The 14,859-nt window shown below is 32.8% G+C and overlaps 1 protein-coding gene across 1 annotated transcript in view; it reads left to right on the top strand.

Moving 5' to 3' along the window:
- The window catches only part of LOC131688324 (rap guanine nucleotide exchange factor 4-like), a 491,347-nt gene that overhangs the window by 283,374 nt on the left and 193,114 nt on the right, over window positions 1–14,859 (top strand). The window contains exon 6 of the mRNA XM_058972527.1: window positions 2,027–2,145. Coding sequence (XP_058828510.1) covers window positions 2,027–2,145 — 119 coding nt within the window. The remainder of the gene's footprint in view (window positions 1–2,026; window positions 2,146–14,859) is intronic.

Here is a 14,859-nt window from a genome sequence, read left to right as displayed (position 1 = left end):
GAGTTTTTACTATGAATGTAAACAAAAGTCGCACTCACACGTGTCATAGGCGTGTATTGATGACAAAATTTGTATGACGTGTCATAATCGTGCATGGAAAATTTTCCATAGAAAAAAATCATCAATTTTTAACTTTTACTCATATCTTTACGTACATATGGTCTAGAAACAATCGGTGAAATTCATTTTGAGGGAAATGAGTCAGGGAATCTAGAAAAATTGTTATTTTTGGTTACAGTGTTGCCAAATATCCTTTATTTTCATTTTAAAACTAAAACTGTTTTTTTCTCAAAACTCGTGTAATTTTCTTTTGAAAATATTTATGCCATTGTGTTCCTCAGACATTTTCACATATAAAACTTCTAAAACTTCAATATAACTTGAGCAAATCTCTAGAAACAGTGATTTGAAGCAAAAAACTCACAATTTCTTATCATGTTTCTCGCTATATCTAAGTAACCAAGTAGAATTTCAAAATTCTGAAAACGCCACTTTGTAGAGATTTTTCAAACAAGTAATGTGGCATATTTAACTCAGTTTACCCCAAAATGGCGTTTGTCATAAGATAGCACAACAGCGACGAGTTAGCGAAAAGAGCAAGTTTTATCAAAAAGAGGTGGATGCCATATTAATAGGTGCGATCATAGCATAGCTCGAGAGCACTGTAGTATCTCCAGGCTGCAAAACCTAACCAGACCTTCATTGGCATCAAGTCCATCGCTTTCGTAGGGGTGAAAAGCTTGGGTTTAAGTATGCAGCTGCAAATTCCTTGCCAGATCATCTGTTTCGCATTTGAATTTTTTGGGGGCCTTATGCCAGATAAAACTTTTATCCTAGGAGCTACAGAAATTTGTTTTCGACGTGGATGTATGCAGGATCTATTTTCTGTTCTCGTCTTCCATATGACACAAGTTATTTCTGAAGGTATCAAATGATACTACGTGCCCTTAAGTTGGTCTTAACCAATGTGGAAACCCTATATTTGCTGACAATGTTGCAAAAAAAATAACAAATACCAAAACTGTCAACAATATAATTTTATCAGCTCAGGCACATTGTGTGAAGTTGAACGGGGTAGCTACCGCCACGGATAAGTCATAAAATAAGTAGGAATGAGTGTGGCATTTCCATGTAGGTACACACTAAATTATTGTTCGAAAGTCGACCAGAAAAAGATACTTCGCCAAGGACGCCAGAAAGCCACACTACAGCTCTGTACAAGATATAAAATAGATGGGTGGATGATATCAGAGACATAACCAAAATGAAGTAGAATACACTTCAGACTATTAATACGAGTATTTTTACTATCTTCTGAAACCAGTTATTTCGGTATATTTAATGAAAACAAAAGTTATATAAATAAAAAAGGTTTTTAGGAAACACTCTAATGCTGACTCTGGGATTTCGTGCGAAATGGAAGTTATGAAAGATAGAGTTTTCATATATTGAGTAAATTTGTCTGAAATGCGTTGCTCTACAACTTCATTGAAGGCAGTCAAGTGTAGCAGTTTTAAAGCGTTAGGCTTTATTTTAAATCTTGCTAAAATTAGACCAACCTAGCGTCTGCTATCAGTTCAATCAGTTTCTTCCCGAAAAGAAAACGAACCATCTTAATTAGTCAAACGAATTCGTTGAGAGCGCTTGCCATACAAACTATTTAAATTGAGTGACTCGTTTGCGGAAACCTTTCGTGCAACGAGGGTCAAACGATTTTATCAACAGAGTTAAAACTCAGAAAATTCTTTCATTTTCAGCCATGGTCGCGAAAAACTTAAATGTAATGAATTGCATAAGAAAAAAAACGCACACCTCGTTATCTAGGTTATACACTTTTTTGCAAGTTAAATGAATATTTACTTTTCATTATTCATCGCTTCCCATTGCAGCAACCCCAAATCGGGCTACTAATATATATTCTAACCGATGACGATGGCTCTTTAGCCGCTTCGCACCCGTTCGTTTACTTTTTCCGTTCACTTCTTCCTGTTTGTTCATTTGTTTTTTTTTCTCTCTACCTTCCCAGGTTTCGGACAGAGCATGCAGACCACCAGCACCGTTCAGTCCGGCATCCATCAGCAGGCATCACCAACCAAAAAACAACTAAGTCCCGATCATCCGAACCCGGCCTCACCAATCACCGAGGTAAGTGCTTTTTTTGCTACCATGCGTTCTCTTTCGGGTCCATTCTAGTCGAATGTTGCATGGCCGAATTACTGGGGATTTACATACAGTTTGAATAACAATCGTCAACGTTCTGTTGAATTCGCAGATTTGGGAACATGTTAAGATATTTTTAATAATTGAACAGATTTTTAAGAAAATAATACGAATAATAAATTAGTTAAGGAATTTTTCGTTACGACTTCGTCACATCAGAATCCGACACTAATTTAGTGGCGTGACTGAACTAGCGCCGGATTGATGCTAGCTTCAGACATTGGAGACACAAGAAAATTATGCTTGACAACGGCTTTTCTCAGGAACACAAATTGTGTCTCCGATTTTGGAGCTAGCTTCAATCCTGTCACTAAGTTAGTGTCGGATTCTGACGAGACGAAGTCGAAACGCTACTTCCACAACTAAATTAGTTATAGATTTTGTGATCTTTATGCACAAAGGATGGTTTCAAATAATTTGTTCTTCACTAAGGAAAAATATAGCACAGTACGAATAGTAACTATTCGGAAAAATGGCACTCGACCAAATGGTAAAACACCACGCACCCTTTTCTTTCGGCCGTCATTCGTCAATGCGCTAAGTGCTGTTGAGGCCATTTTCGTTAAACGTTTTTCGTTGTATGGCTTTCCATCTTGCTAGGATAACGAGATGTTTGCTCTATCTCTTTCCCGCACCCTGGAAAGCACACAATTGAATATAATGCTTGCGGTATACAAATTTGTACACGAAAAAGTACGTCATCATATCCCCGTCCTACATTAGAACCGTCACATGGTTTTCACCCAACCGTAGTTACATCGTTTTTCATATTTTTGTTCTCAATGCCTCGTTAGCCTGGTGGCGGGCACATCAGAAGCCAGAATCTCTCTTGTTTAGGTACTAACTATGATGGGCACCGAAAATATCGGAAAGGACACAACTTGAACCGTACCGTTCGCTCTCAGCTAATAATAGTCCTACCTAGTGCCTGATAGTGTGCAGCTAGGACATCCACCCGAATTGGGGCAAGCAAGTTCATGGTCGGTGGAGTGCCACTGGAAATCCATCCGAGCGGTTCATTCAGGTGGGCTCGGTGGGTGGATGGATGGATGGATTCAAAGCCATCAAAGGGATTTGTTTTCTGCATCTGTAAATCAGCTTTTCTGTACTTTATCCGGTGGTGATGACGTAGTTTTCTGGTGTTGGGACGTGGGGGCGGTTATGAAACGTTGCCAAGGATGAGTTGTATAGTATGTAGTGCTTCACAGAAATTGACGTTGTTTGATGTAGGATGCTGAATGTGAGTGTTGTTTTGCAGCAGTACAAAATAATGCTCATTGACGTTGGTACTGGGTGTTTGGGGCAAGTTTTGATTTTTTAATTAGAAATTTGTGAATATTCCTGTTCATATATAATAGTACGTTTCGAAACGCTTTTAATTTCATTCCCAACGACGTTCTGAATAGGAAAACTAGATTGGAGAGGTATTATGGGTTTTAGTAGTTAGTCCTGCCAGTTAGTAAAACAGGGTTGCCTATTTCCTGATCAAATATATTTTAACCCTTTTTTTATCCAAATTGTAGATTTTATATTTCCGGTTTTTGTACAGCTTCTAGCTTGTAGTCCACTGTCATCCGTTCATGAATCCTTTGGAAGACCTTTGAGACGGTAAAATTATGTAAATTACTTTTCTGAGAGCGCTATGCGATAACCGAGACAACAAAATACTTTCGCTATCGGTTCACTCATTTTTTCCATCTCATTCCAAATATCACTGACAGCAGCACAACTAAGCGGATGTACACTCTAAATATAAAATGGGCAAAATTTGGTTAATATCGGTGAAGTATGGAAAAAGTTGCGCAAGTTTGAAAGTGTCGCAATAATTATCGACACACTCTTTAGATTTCAGAAACGGATTTTAAATCGTATTTTCACTAAAACTATCAAAAAAATTTTTTGTTTGATTTTGTTTTGTTTGATCTTAAATTACGGTCATACAATTTAACCTTAACGTGTCAATCTTTCCCTACTTTCCCCCAAATCGATAGCTAGTTTAAAGCAGCTCCTCCAATCACGTTTGCTACCAGAAACCAATTAGCAATAAAACAAACTTCCAAATGCAGCTTCCGCTGAACGATGATGTTGATGATTCGATTTGAATGAATTTGAATGAATGAACGACAAACGAGATTTAAATGTGGTGTGCATCCGAAACAACAATTAAATCCACCCCCGCTCAACCACCTGTGGTCAACATTCCAGCGAGCTTATTCGGGGTAGCATGAAAACATTAATTAGCAAAAACTTTGTAGCCATCCGGTGTTTTTTATGTTCGACTTAAATATGCTAATTAACAAACATCACTCGCATTTATTGACACACAAATGACAAATATGATCCGGTGGGTAGAAAATTGTCCAGCTGTGATATTTGTTACCCACCCACCCCAATGGGGAAGGTGTCCCACGGAACATAATAAATAATTAATCTGATGCTGGTTTCAATATTCGCTCTGGTTTATTGATTGAAGCTAATTTGTGTCACAGTCGTGTGACATTGAGCGCCATATAAATGCATCGCCATACAAAGTTACCACTTGGAATAGATTGCCATTTCGTTTTCGATCCGTCCCCTCCCACCAACTGGGCCATGATCAATTCGGTGCAGGAAAACGACCGGCAGATTAGCTTTCTTTCAATCCGTGCGCAATCAAAAGCTAATTATACGATATTAATGAGGAAATTTGTAAGCTTATCACACAGTTGCGGGATGATTTTGCTACTGCTATGGTGTCCAATCCAGCGATCCGTGGGAAAATGTGGGTGGACAAACAAAAATAATACATTCAGCACGTTTTTCGCCTCCGGATAGTGATTTGAAACGCCAAAAAACCGAGATCGTTTTTAATTTCTCTGGAATTGCTAGTTTGATAGCCGTAGTTTGTAGCAACAGGAATCCGGACGCTCATTTTATTTTATAGTAGCCTCTAGTGCTCGGTTCTAGAATGTTTTGAAAGCAGTTAGTTTTTGCCTTCCAGTGGTGCAAAATCAAAGTTGCGAAATCGTTGAAAATTTGCGATGTCCCTAACCGATGAACAAATGCGCATCGTAGTAGTACTAACGATCAGGATTTTCCTGATAGTGATAATCTTTCAGTAAATGCTATTAGTAGCACATTATATCCGTTCGAAAAAAATCATTAACTTATGAATCCTCTCGAGCATTGAGTTGACCAGAGATTTATCTTCAACATCATTGCTATGGGATATATAAGTAAATTACATGCCTTTTTCGGAGAAAAAATTGAGGAACGTCTGAATTTTTTAAAGGTGTGTAGCAATGATTTTATCACATGAAAGTTGATAGTACATTTTTCGGTGAAAAAAGCATTAGTTTATAAAAAAAATAATAACTGGTGGAGTTATGATCTGTTCCATGGAATTATTTTATATATAGGAGGCTTGCGGTGATCACGATGGAAGTACAGCAGACCAACTAAAATCCCAAAACTCAAAAAATGCATTAGTATAGGAATATTCCTCGTAACTAAAATATTGTTGGTTCGCATGGTAAGGAGGGACAAGTCTGTCTTTGTCGTGAGACATGTTGATAGACTTGAACGATTCGTAGTAACACTGCCTAAGATCAACTCCTGCCAGCAGAAGACAAAAGATTAATCCATCAGACTCATGGCAACCAAAAGATCCTTTACCATAAAGTAAATGAAGTTTGCTTCACTTGAAATTCGGGCACTTTATTTATTCCGTAGCAGCGCATCTATTAGCAGGAATTGGGATGTTGTGATAGCGATTCATCTGGAAAATACATATAATTCAGGGGTGAAAGTTTCGTATCGATACGTGCAGTCTTTAAAAAGTTGTGCAAGATGGAAAACGATAACACACATTAATTCCAACACACTCCCTTCGAAAAACTGACACTTTAGAGTCGTTTTGTTCCCACATCGAGCTACTTGGGCAGCATCCTCAGTCGTATTTATAGTTCAGTTTGGTGGATTTGGGAGCAGTTGGTTGGATTAATATCTTGTGGACGAAATCCACTTTATTGTCACAGTGCCACTGTCCATCGTTTCTTTTGAGATGAAAAGAAATCAATCAAACAACATTGCTAGATGATCAGTTCCTGTCAGTTTATCACCGAGAACAGTCTTGCATTTGCTGGGTACCTTGTATTGTAGCCAGATAAAATTTTTGTCCGGGAGCATGTAGACACTGGTTTTCTGCATGGGTGTATGCAGGATCGCTTTTGAAGTGGAATACTTCTAACGTTTCACTACAGGGGTTCCGTTTCAACATTTTAACTAATTCCGTAGAATGGACAATTAATGCAACTAACGACAATAATGGATTTTGTGAAAGCAGTAATTATCTGTACTATGATTGGTCCGTACTATTCGACCAAGCGAGTTAGCGTTGTTAGCACTAACCCTTTTGTCGACAAATGAACTGCAACGGACGTATAAGGTATGAAAAATTCACCAGTTTTGCTTTTTGATGCCGTACCAGCTGTAACATGATTTCAGTCGCCCGTCAAGCGCAGATCGCTCGTTAGTTAGCTAAAGCCATCAATATGGGGGGTGTGGCACCAGAAAGAATCAATCAAATACGTGAAGTGCCGCTTGTCGGCTTGTATCATTCGTCGCTTGCTTGTCAAACGAGCAACACCTTGGTTATAGTGTTCGGGCAGCCCAATAAGCGGTGAAAAACTGTTAACCATATTCCAATTTAAATCACAAAAATTACAAAAATCACAAAAATTACAAAAATTACAAAAAATTACAAAAATTACAAAAATTACAAAAATTACAAAAATTACAAAAATTACAAAAATTACAAAAATTACAAAAATTACAAAAATTACAAAAATTACAAAAATTACAAAAATTACAAAAATTACAAAAATTACAAAAATTACAAAAATTACAAAAATTACAAAAATTACAAAAATTACAAAAATTACAAAAATTACAAAAATTACAAAATTACAAAAATTACAAAAATTACAAAAATTACAAAAATTACAAAAATTACAAAAATTACAAAAATTACAAAAATTACAAAAATTACAAAAATTACAAAAATTACAAAAATTACAAAAATTACAAAAATTACAAAAATTACAAAAATTACAAAAATTACAAAAATTACAAAAATTACAAAAATTACAAAAATTACAAAAATTACAAAAATTACAAAAATTACAAAAATTACAAAAATTACAAAAATTACAAAAATTACAAAAATTACAAAAATTACAAAAATTACAAAAATTACAAAAATTACAAAAATTACAAAAATTACAAAAATTACAAAAATTACAAAAATTACAAAAATTACAAAAATTACAAAAATTACAAAAATTACAAAAATTACAAAAATTACAAAAATTACAAAAATTACAAAAATTACAAAAATTACAAAAATTACAAAAATTACAAAAATTACAAAAATTACAAAAATTACAAAAATTACAAAAATTACAAAAATTACAAAAATTACAAAAATTACAAAAATTACAAAAATTACAAAAATTACAAAAATTACAAAAATTACAAAAATTACAAAAATTACAAAAATTACAAAAATTACAAAAATTACAAAAATTACAAAAATTACAAAAATTACAAAAATTACAAAAATTACAAAAATTACAAAAATTACAAAAATTACAAAAATTACAAAAATTACAAAAATTACAAAAATTACAAAAATTACAAAAATTACAAAAATTACAAAAATTACAAAAATTACAAAAATTACAAAAATTACAAAAATTACAAAAATTACAAAAATTACAAAAATTACAAAAATTACAAAAATTACAAAAATTACAAAAATTACAAAAATTACAAAAATTACAAAAATTACAAAAATTACAAAAATTACAAAAATTACAAAAATTACAAAAATTACAAAAATTACAAAAATTACAAAAATTACAAAAATTACAAAAATTACAAAAATTACAAAAATTACAAAAATTACAAAAATTACAAAAATTACAAAAATTACAAAAATTACAAAAATTACAAAAATTACAAAAATTACAAAAATTACAAAAATTACAAAAATTACAAAAATTACAAAAATTACAAAAATTACAAAAATTACAAAAATTACAAAAATTACAAAAATTACAAAAATTACAAAAATTACAAAAATTACAAAAATTACAAAAATTACAAAAATTACAAAAATTACAAAAATTACAAAAATTACAAAAATTACAAAAATTACAAAAATTACAAAAATTACAAAAATTACAAAAATTACAAAAATTACAAAAATTACAAAAATTACAAAAATTACAAAAATTACAAAAATTACAAAAATTACAAAAATTACAAAAATTACAAAAATTACAAAAATTACAAAAATTACAAAAATTACAAAAATTACAAAAATTACAAAAATTACAAAAATTACAAAAATTACAAAAATTACAAAAATTACAAAAATTACAAAAATTACAAAAATTACAAAAATTACAAAAATTACAAAAATTACAAAAATTACAAAAATTACAAAAATTACAAAAATTACAAAAATTACAAAAATTACAAAAATTACAAAAATTACAAAAATTACAAAAATTACAAAAATTACAAAAATTACAAAAATTACAAAAATTACAAAAATTACAAAAATTACAAAAATTACAAAAATTACAAAAATTACAAAAATTACAAAAATTACAAAAATTACAAAAATTACAAAAATTACAAAAATTACAAAAATTACAAAAATTACAAAAATTACAAAAATTACAAAAATTACAAAAATTACAAAAATTACAAAAATTACAAAAATTACAAAAATTACAAAAATTACAAAAATTACAAAAATTACAAAAATTACAAAAATTACAAAAATTACAAAAATTACAAAAATTACAAAAATTACAAAAATTACAAAAATTACAAAAATTACAAAAATTACAAAAATTACAAAAATTACAAAAATTACAAAAATTACAAAAATTACAAAAATTACAAAAATTACAAAAATTACAAAAATTACAAAAATTACAAAAATTACAAAAATTACAAAAATTACAAAAATTACAAAAATTACAAAAATTACAAAAATTACAAAAATTACAAAAATTACAAAAATTACAAAAATTACAAAAATTACAAAAATTACAAAAATTACAAAAATTACAAAAATTACAAAAATTACAAAAATTACAAAAATTACAAAAATTACAAAAATTACAAAAATTACAAAAATTACAAAAATTACAAAAATTACAAAAATTACAAAAATTACAAAAATTACAAAAATTACAAAAATTACAAAAATTACAAAAATTACAAAAATTACAAAAATTACAAAAATTACAAAAATTACAAAAATTACAAAAATTACAAAAATTACAAAAATTACAAAAATTACAAAAATTACAAAAATTACAAAAATTACAAAAATTACAAAAATTACAAAAATTACAAAAATTACAAAAATTACAAAAATTACAAAAATTACAAAAATTACAAAAATTACAAAAATTACAAAAATTACAAAAATTACAAAAATTACAAAAATTACAAAAATTACAAAAATTACAAAAATTACAAAAATTACAAAAATTACAAAAATTACAAAAATTACAAAAATTACAAAAATTACAAAAATTACAAAAATTACAAAAATTACAAAAATTACAAAAATTACAAAAATTACAAAAATTACAAAAATTACAAAAATTACAAAAATTACAAAAATTACAAAAATTACAAAAATTACAAAAATTACAAAAATTACAAAAATTACAAAAATTACAAAAATTACAAAAATTACAAAAATTACAAAAATTACAAAAATTACAAAAATTACAAAAATTACAAAAATTACAAAAATTACAAAAATTACAAAAATTACAAAAATTACAAAAATTACAAAAATTACAAAAATTACAAAAATTACAAAAATTACAAAAATTACAAAAATTACAAAAATTACAAAAATTACAAAAATTACAAAAATTACAAAAATTACAAAAATTACAAAAATTACAAAAATTACAAAAATTACAAAAATTACAAAAATTACAAAAATTACAAAAATTACAAAAATTACAAAAATTACAAAAATTACAAAAATTACAAAAATTACAAAAATTACAAAAATTACAAAAATTACAAAAATTACAAAAATTACAAAAATTACAAAAATTACAAAAATTACAAAAATTACAAAAATTACAAAAATTACAAAAATTACAAAAATTACAAAAATTACAAAAATTACAAAAATTACAAAAATTACAAAAATTACAAAAATTACAAAAATTACAAAAATTACAAAAATTACAAAAATTACAAAAATTACAAAAATTACAAAAATTACAAAAATTACAAAAATTACAAAAATTACAAAAATTACAAAAATTACAAAAATTACAAAAATTACAAAAATTACAAAAATTACAAAAATTACAAAAATTACAAAAATTACAAAAATTACAAAAATTACAAAAATTACAAAAATTACAAAAATTACAAAAATTACAAAAATTACAAAAATTACAAAAATTACAAAAATTACAAAAATTACAAAAATTACAAAAATTACAAAAATTACAAAAATTACAAAAATTACAAAAATTACAAAAATTACAAAAATTACAAAAATTACAAAAATTACAAAAATTACAAAAATTACAAAAATTACAAAAATTACAAAAATTACAAAAATTACAAAAATTACAAAAATTACAAAAATTACAAAAATTACAAAAATTACAAAAATTACAAAAATTACAAAAATTACAAAAATTACAAAAATTACAAAAATTACAAAAATTACAAAAATTACAAAAATTACAAAAATTACAAAAATTACAAAAATTACAAAAATTACAAAAATTACAAAAATTACAAAAATTACAAAAATTACAAAAATTACAAAAATTACAAAAATTACAAAAATTACAAAAATTACAAAAATTACAAAAATTACACCTGTTTATATCTGTGCCACAGTAAAGCAGTACTGAGTTTCGTTAGTTTTCCGACTCTTATTTTCGAGTTCTTATCGGTCAAGTTCGGTGATAAATTGTAGTGGTGGTAATAGTTCAACAGGCGGTGAAGTTGGAAATTACGGAGTGCGCGTTGCTCCGTGTGTGTAAGAGTGAAATCGAACCCCGCGTTCCGCTTTCACTCAGCTGGAGAAAACACTAGTCAGCTGATCTGTCAGTGAAGCAAAGTACGCACCCATACAAGACCAACAAGCCGATTAGCTTTCGCAGGCTTGCTTGCAACATTGTATGCAACTAGGCTCTGCCCGCCCACAGCTAGTCGCAATTGAAAGCTCCAACAAAACAGAGCTCTCTGTCACTCCGAGAGCCACCTGCCTTTGACCGTTGGAGGCATCAAAGCAGAAGCCGATTGCGGTGGACCACGTGTTTGCGAGTACGAACAAAGTACCAAGAAACCACATTTAAAATTTTTTGCGCTGGTGCGCATTGTACCTGTCAGAACCTTTGAACGTATTGGGCAGGATACATTAACGAGGTTAAAACGTTCCTATTTCGGCTGGACCTTATAACGCTTGGCCGGGATAGTTGAAGGAAAAAGCGTAGTCGCCATCCGCCCCGGCGGAGTCGCATAACTGACCATCAGTACCTTTAACCCTTGGGTGGATCAGATTAAAACTAGGTTAAAGGGTAGACGTTACTTGCCTAGGCAAGAACGCATCCAAAGCACTCGTTAAGACACCGGTTTATTAAAAACCTGCTGTGCTGATCGTCGTCAATTCACGATACCCGATAGGGCTTGCTGACAGAATGGCGTCAGCAAGTGTCATCTCATTGGGGGACCCACCGCCAGGTGATCCGCCTGAATCCAGTACAGGAAACGCCAACGAACGAACGATGCCTGAGTGGATGGACCACTCTGGCATGCACGGTCAACGAATAATACTGCAACTACGTGCAGCCGGAGAAGGGGTACTACCAAAAAACCCGTTTATTATCGGCAAATCTATAGAAAACACCTGCGGAGGAAAAATTGAATCTGCCCACACAGAGGAGAGGGGTAGCAAATATGTCCTAAAAACGAGGAGTGTCGAACAAGCGAAAAAGCTAATCAAAATGAACAAATTGATAGATGGCACAGAGGTTGTAGTAGATTCCCACCCAACGCTAAATCGAATACGATGCGTGCTGAGTTGCCGAGATGCCATTGATGTATCGACAGACATTTTGATGAAAGAGCTGGCACCGCTAGGAGTAATCGATATCCGCAGAATCACGAGACGAGTAGAAAATACACGAGTGAACACGCCCACACTTATCCTCACTTTCCATGGAACTACGTTCCCCAAGCACGTCTACTTTGGCCCTCTCCGAGTGGAAACACGCGAGTTCTTACCAAATCCAATGATTTGTTTTAACTGCTGCAGTTACGGTCACACGAAAGACAAATGCCCCAACAATGCTGCGTGCCAAAATTGTTCAGGGGCCCACAAGCTTGAAAAAGATGCCTGCAAAGAGAAACCACATTGCAAAAATTGCCAAGGTAGCCACTCGCCTACCAGCAGAACGTGTGCGATGTATATCAAAGAAGAGAAGATAATAAAACTGAAAATTGAGAAGGGGATCTCGTTTGGTGAAGCCAGGAAGGAGTATAACAAACAGCATGGACAGCATTCCTTCGCAGCAGTTTGCAGTGCACAGGATAGACTGGATAATTTAAGGAAGGACAACGAAATACAGATGTTGAGAGAAGAAATTCTTAAACTTAAAGCGATGTCAAAGGAGACAGAAAAGGACCTCGAAATCCAAAAGCTGCGCAGCGAACTCACCCAGATGCAAAACATTATGGCCGAATTCAACAAAATGAAAAAAGAACTGGAAGAAATGAGGAAAATGAAAAACATCGAGCACCTCGAGATATCGGAAGACGAACAGGACCAGACGATGTCTGATGCAAGCGACTCCAAGGAAGACAGAGTAAAAAAGAACGAGAATTCGAAAACATCAACCGCCAAACGTAAAATCCAAGGAACGGACAGCGAAACAGACCCGCGAGGAAGTGCTGACGAAAAATCGACGGGAGCAATCCCAAAGACTGGAAAAGATGTCAAGAGAGGTAGAGGTAGACCTCGCAAACACTGAAATGGCTAGCAAAAATAAATCCACACAAGATGAAACTTGTGGCGAGGATATTAGCACCGACAACGGATACGAGATTAATAACAACGACGAACCGAATTACGATATGCAAACTTCATCTTCACAAGCAGTACTGTACAATAGACCCGATGAACAAAACAACGATGCGATAGAAGATTCAGGTTGGTTGGGGCAGAGCGAAGAGAAAGTAGCCTCCCCACTCCTAGAAGGAGAGAACGATCCAGAGGACGGGGGCGAGGACGCTATACCCCAACCTGTGCTCCGACTGTCACTCGGACGTTCTGTCAACCGCAGCGAGAAAACTTCCAGAAAAACAACACAACCACTGTCAGTAATCTCCTGGAACACCCAGGGACTAAACACGAGCAAAGCAGAACTGGAAATAATGATCGACGAAAGGGACCCTGTAGTCATCTGTCTTCAAGAGACCATGTGCTCCTCCAGCAATGTACCCAGAATAAACGGTTATAAAGTGTATCACCGTGAGCGACAAGGGGGCAGACGAGCCGCTGGCGGAGTAATCACAGCCGTCAAAAACGGATACGACAGCGAGGAAATAGAAATCAATACTCGATTAGAGGCCATAACTATCAAGGTAGGTCAACCCTTGAACTTGACCATCATGAACGTCTACCTCCCACCCAGCGAAGAAGTCACCTGTGATGAGCTGACTGAGCTAACCACACACAGCGATAACCCTCTCTTACTAGTCGGCGACCTGAATGGCCACCACCCTCTTTGGGGGTCCAACCACATTAGTGCACGTGGACAGATTATAGTGGACTTCGTAGAGCAGAGGGATTTAACTGTGCTGAACACAGGCGAACCCACCCACGTCAACCACGCTACGGGTACTTTATCTTGTATCGATATTGCCTGCTGTTCGATGGATCTAGCAGGACTGTTGGACTGGTCCACATACGACGACTCTCACGGTAGTGATCACATACCAATGATCATTACCTTGCCTGGAGAGCTACCGAGACAAAAGACGCGAGCGAAATGGAAAATTGAAGAGGCCAATTGGGAATTGTACCAATCCCTGGTAAACTTCGAACGGAACGACGACACCGCAGATCAAATCGACGAAATCACGCAGCAGATACTCAAATCTGCTATGGAATCTATTGCAAAAACAAAAGGCCACACTGGGAAAAAATGCGTTCATTGGTGGAATGATGACATAGCTTCCAAGATTAAAGCCAGGAAGAAGGTTTTAAGAAAATTGAAATCGTCCAACGACCAAGCTGATGCAAAAGAAGAGCTTTCCAAAGCATATCGTACGGCTAGAACCTCCGCCAGAGAGGCAGTCCAAAAGGCAAAGATGGCGTGCTGGGAAAAGACGGCTAATAGCTTCAACGCTCAAACCCCTACCAAGGACATGTGGAGCAAATACCGTCAGATACAGGGAAAAAGAAAAAGCGACCGTATCAACGCCATAACGCTGAATGGACATACCGCCACCGAAGATACAGCAATTGCAGAACTTTTGGGAAACTCTTTCGAAGAAACATCAAGTAACGCAGCGTATGAGTCG

Source organism: Topomyia yanbarensis, chromosome 3, assembly GCF_030247195.1.
Source record: "Topomyia yanbarensis strain Yona2022 chromosome 3, ASM3024719v1, whole genome shotgun sequence".
Taxonomy (NCBI): domain Eukaryota; kingdom Metazoa; phylum Arthropoda; class Insecta; order Diptera; family Culicidae; genus Topomyia; species Topomyia yanbarensis.
This window is presented reverse-complemented; position numbering and strand designations above follow the sequence as displayed.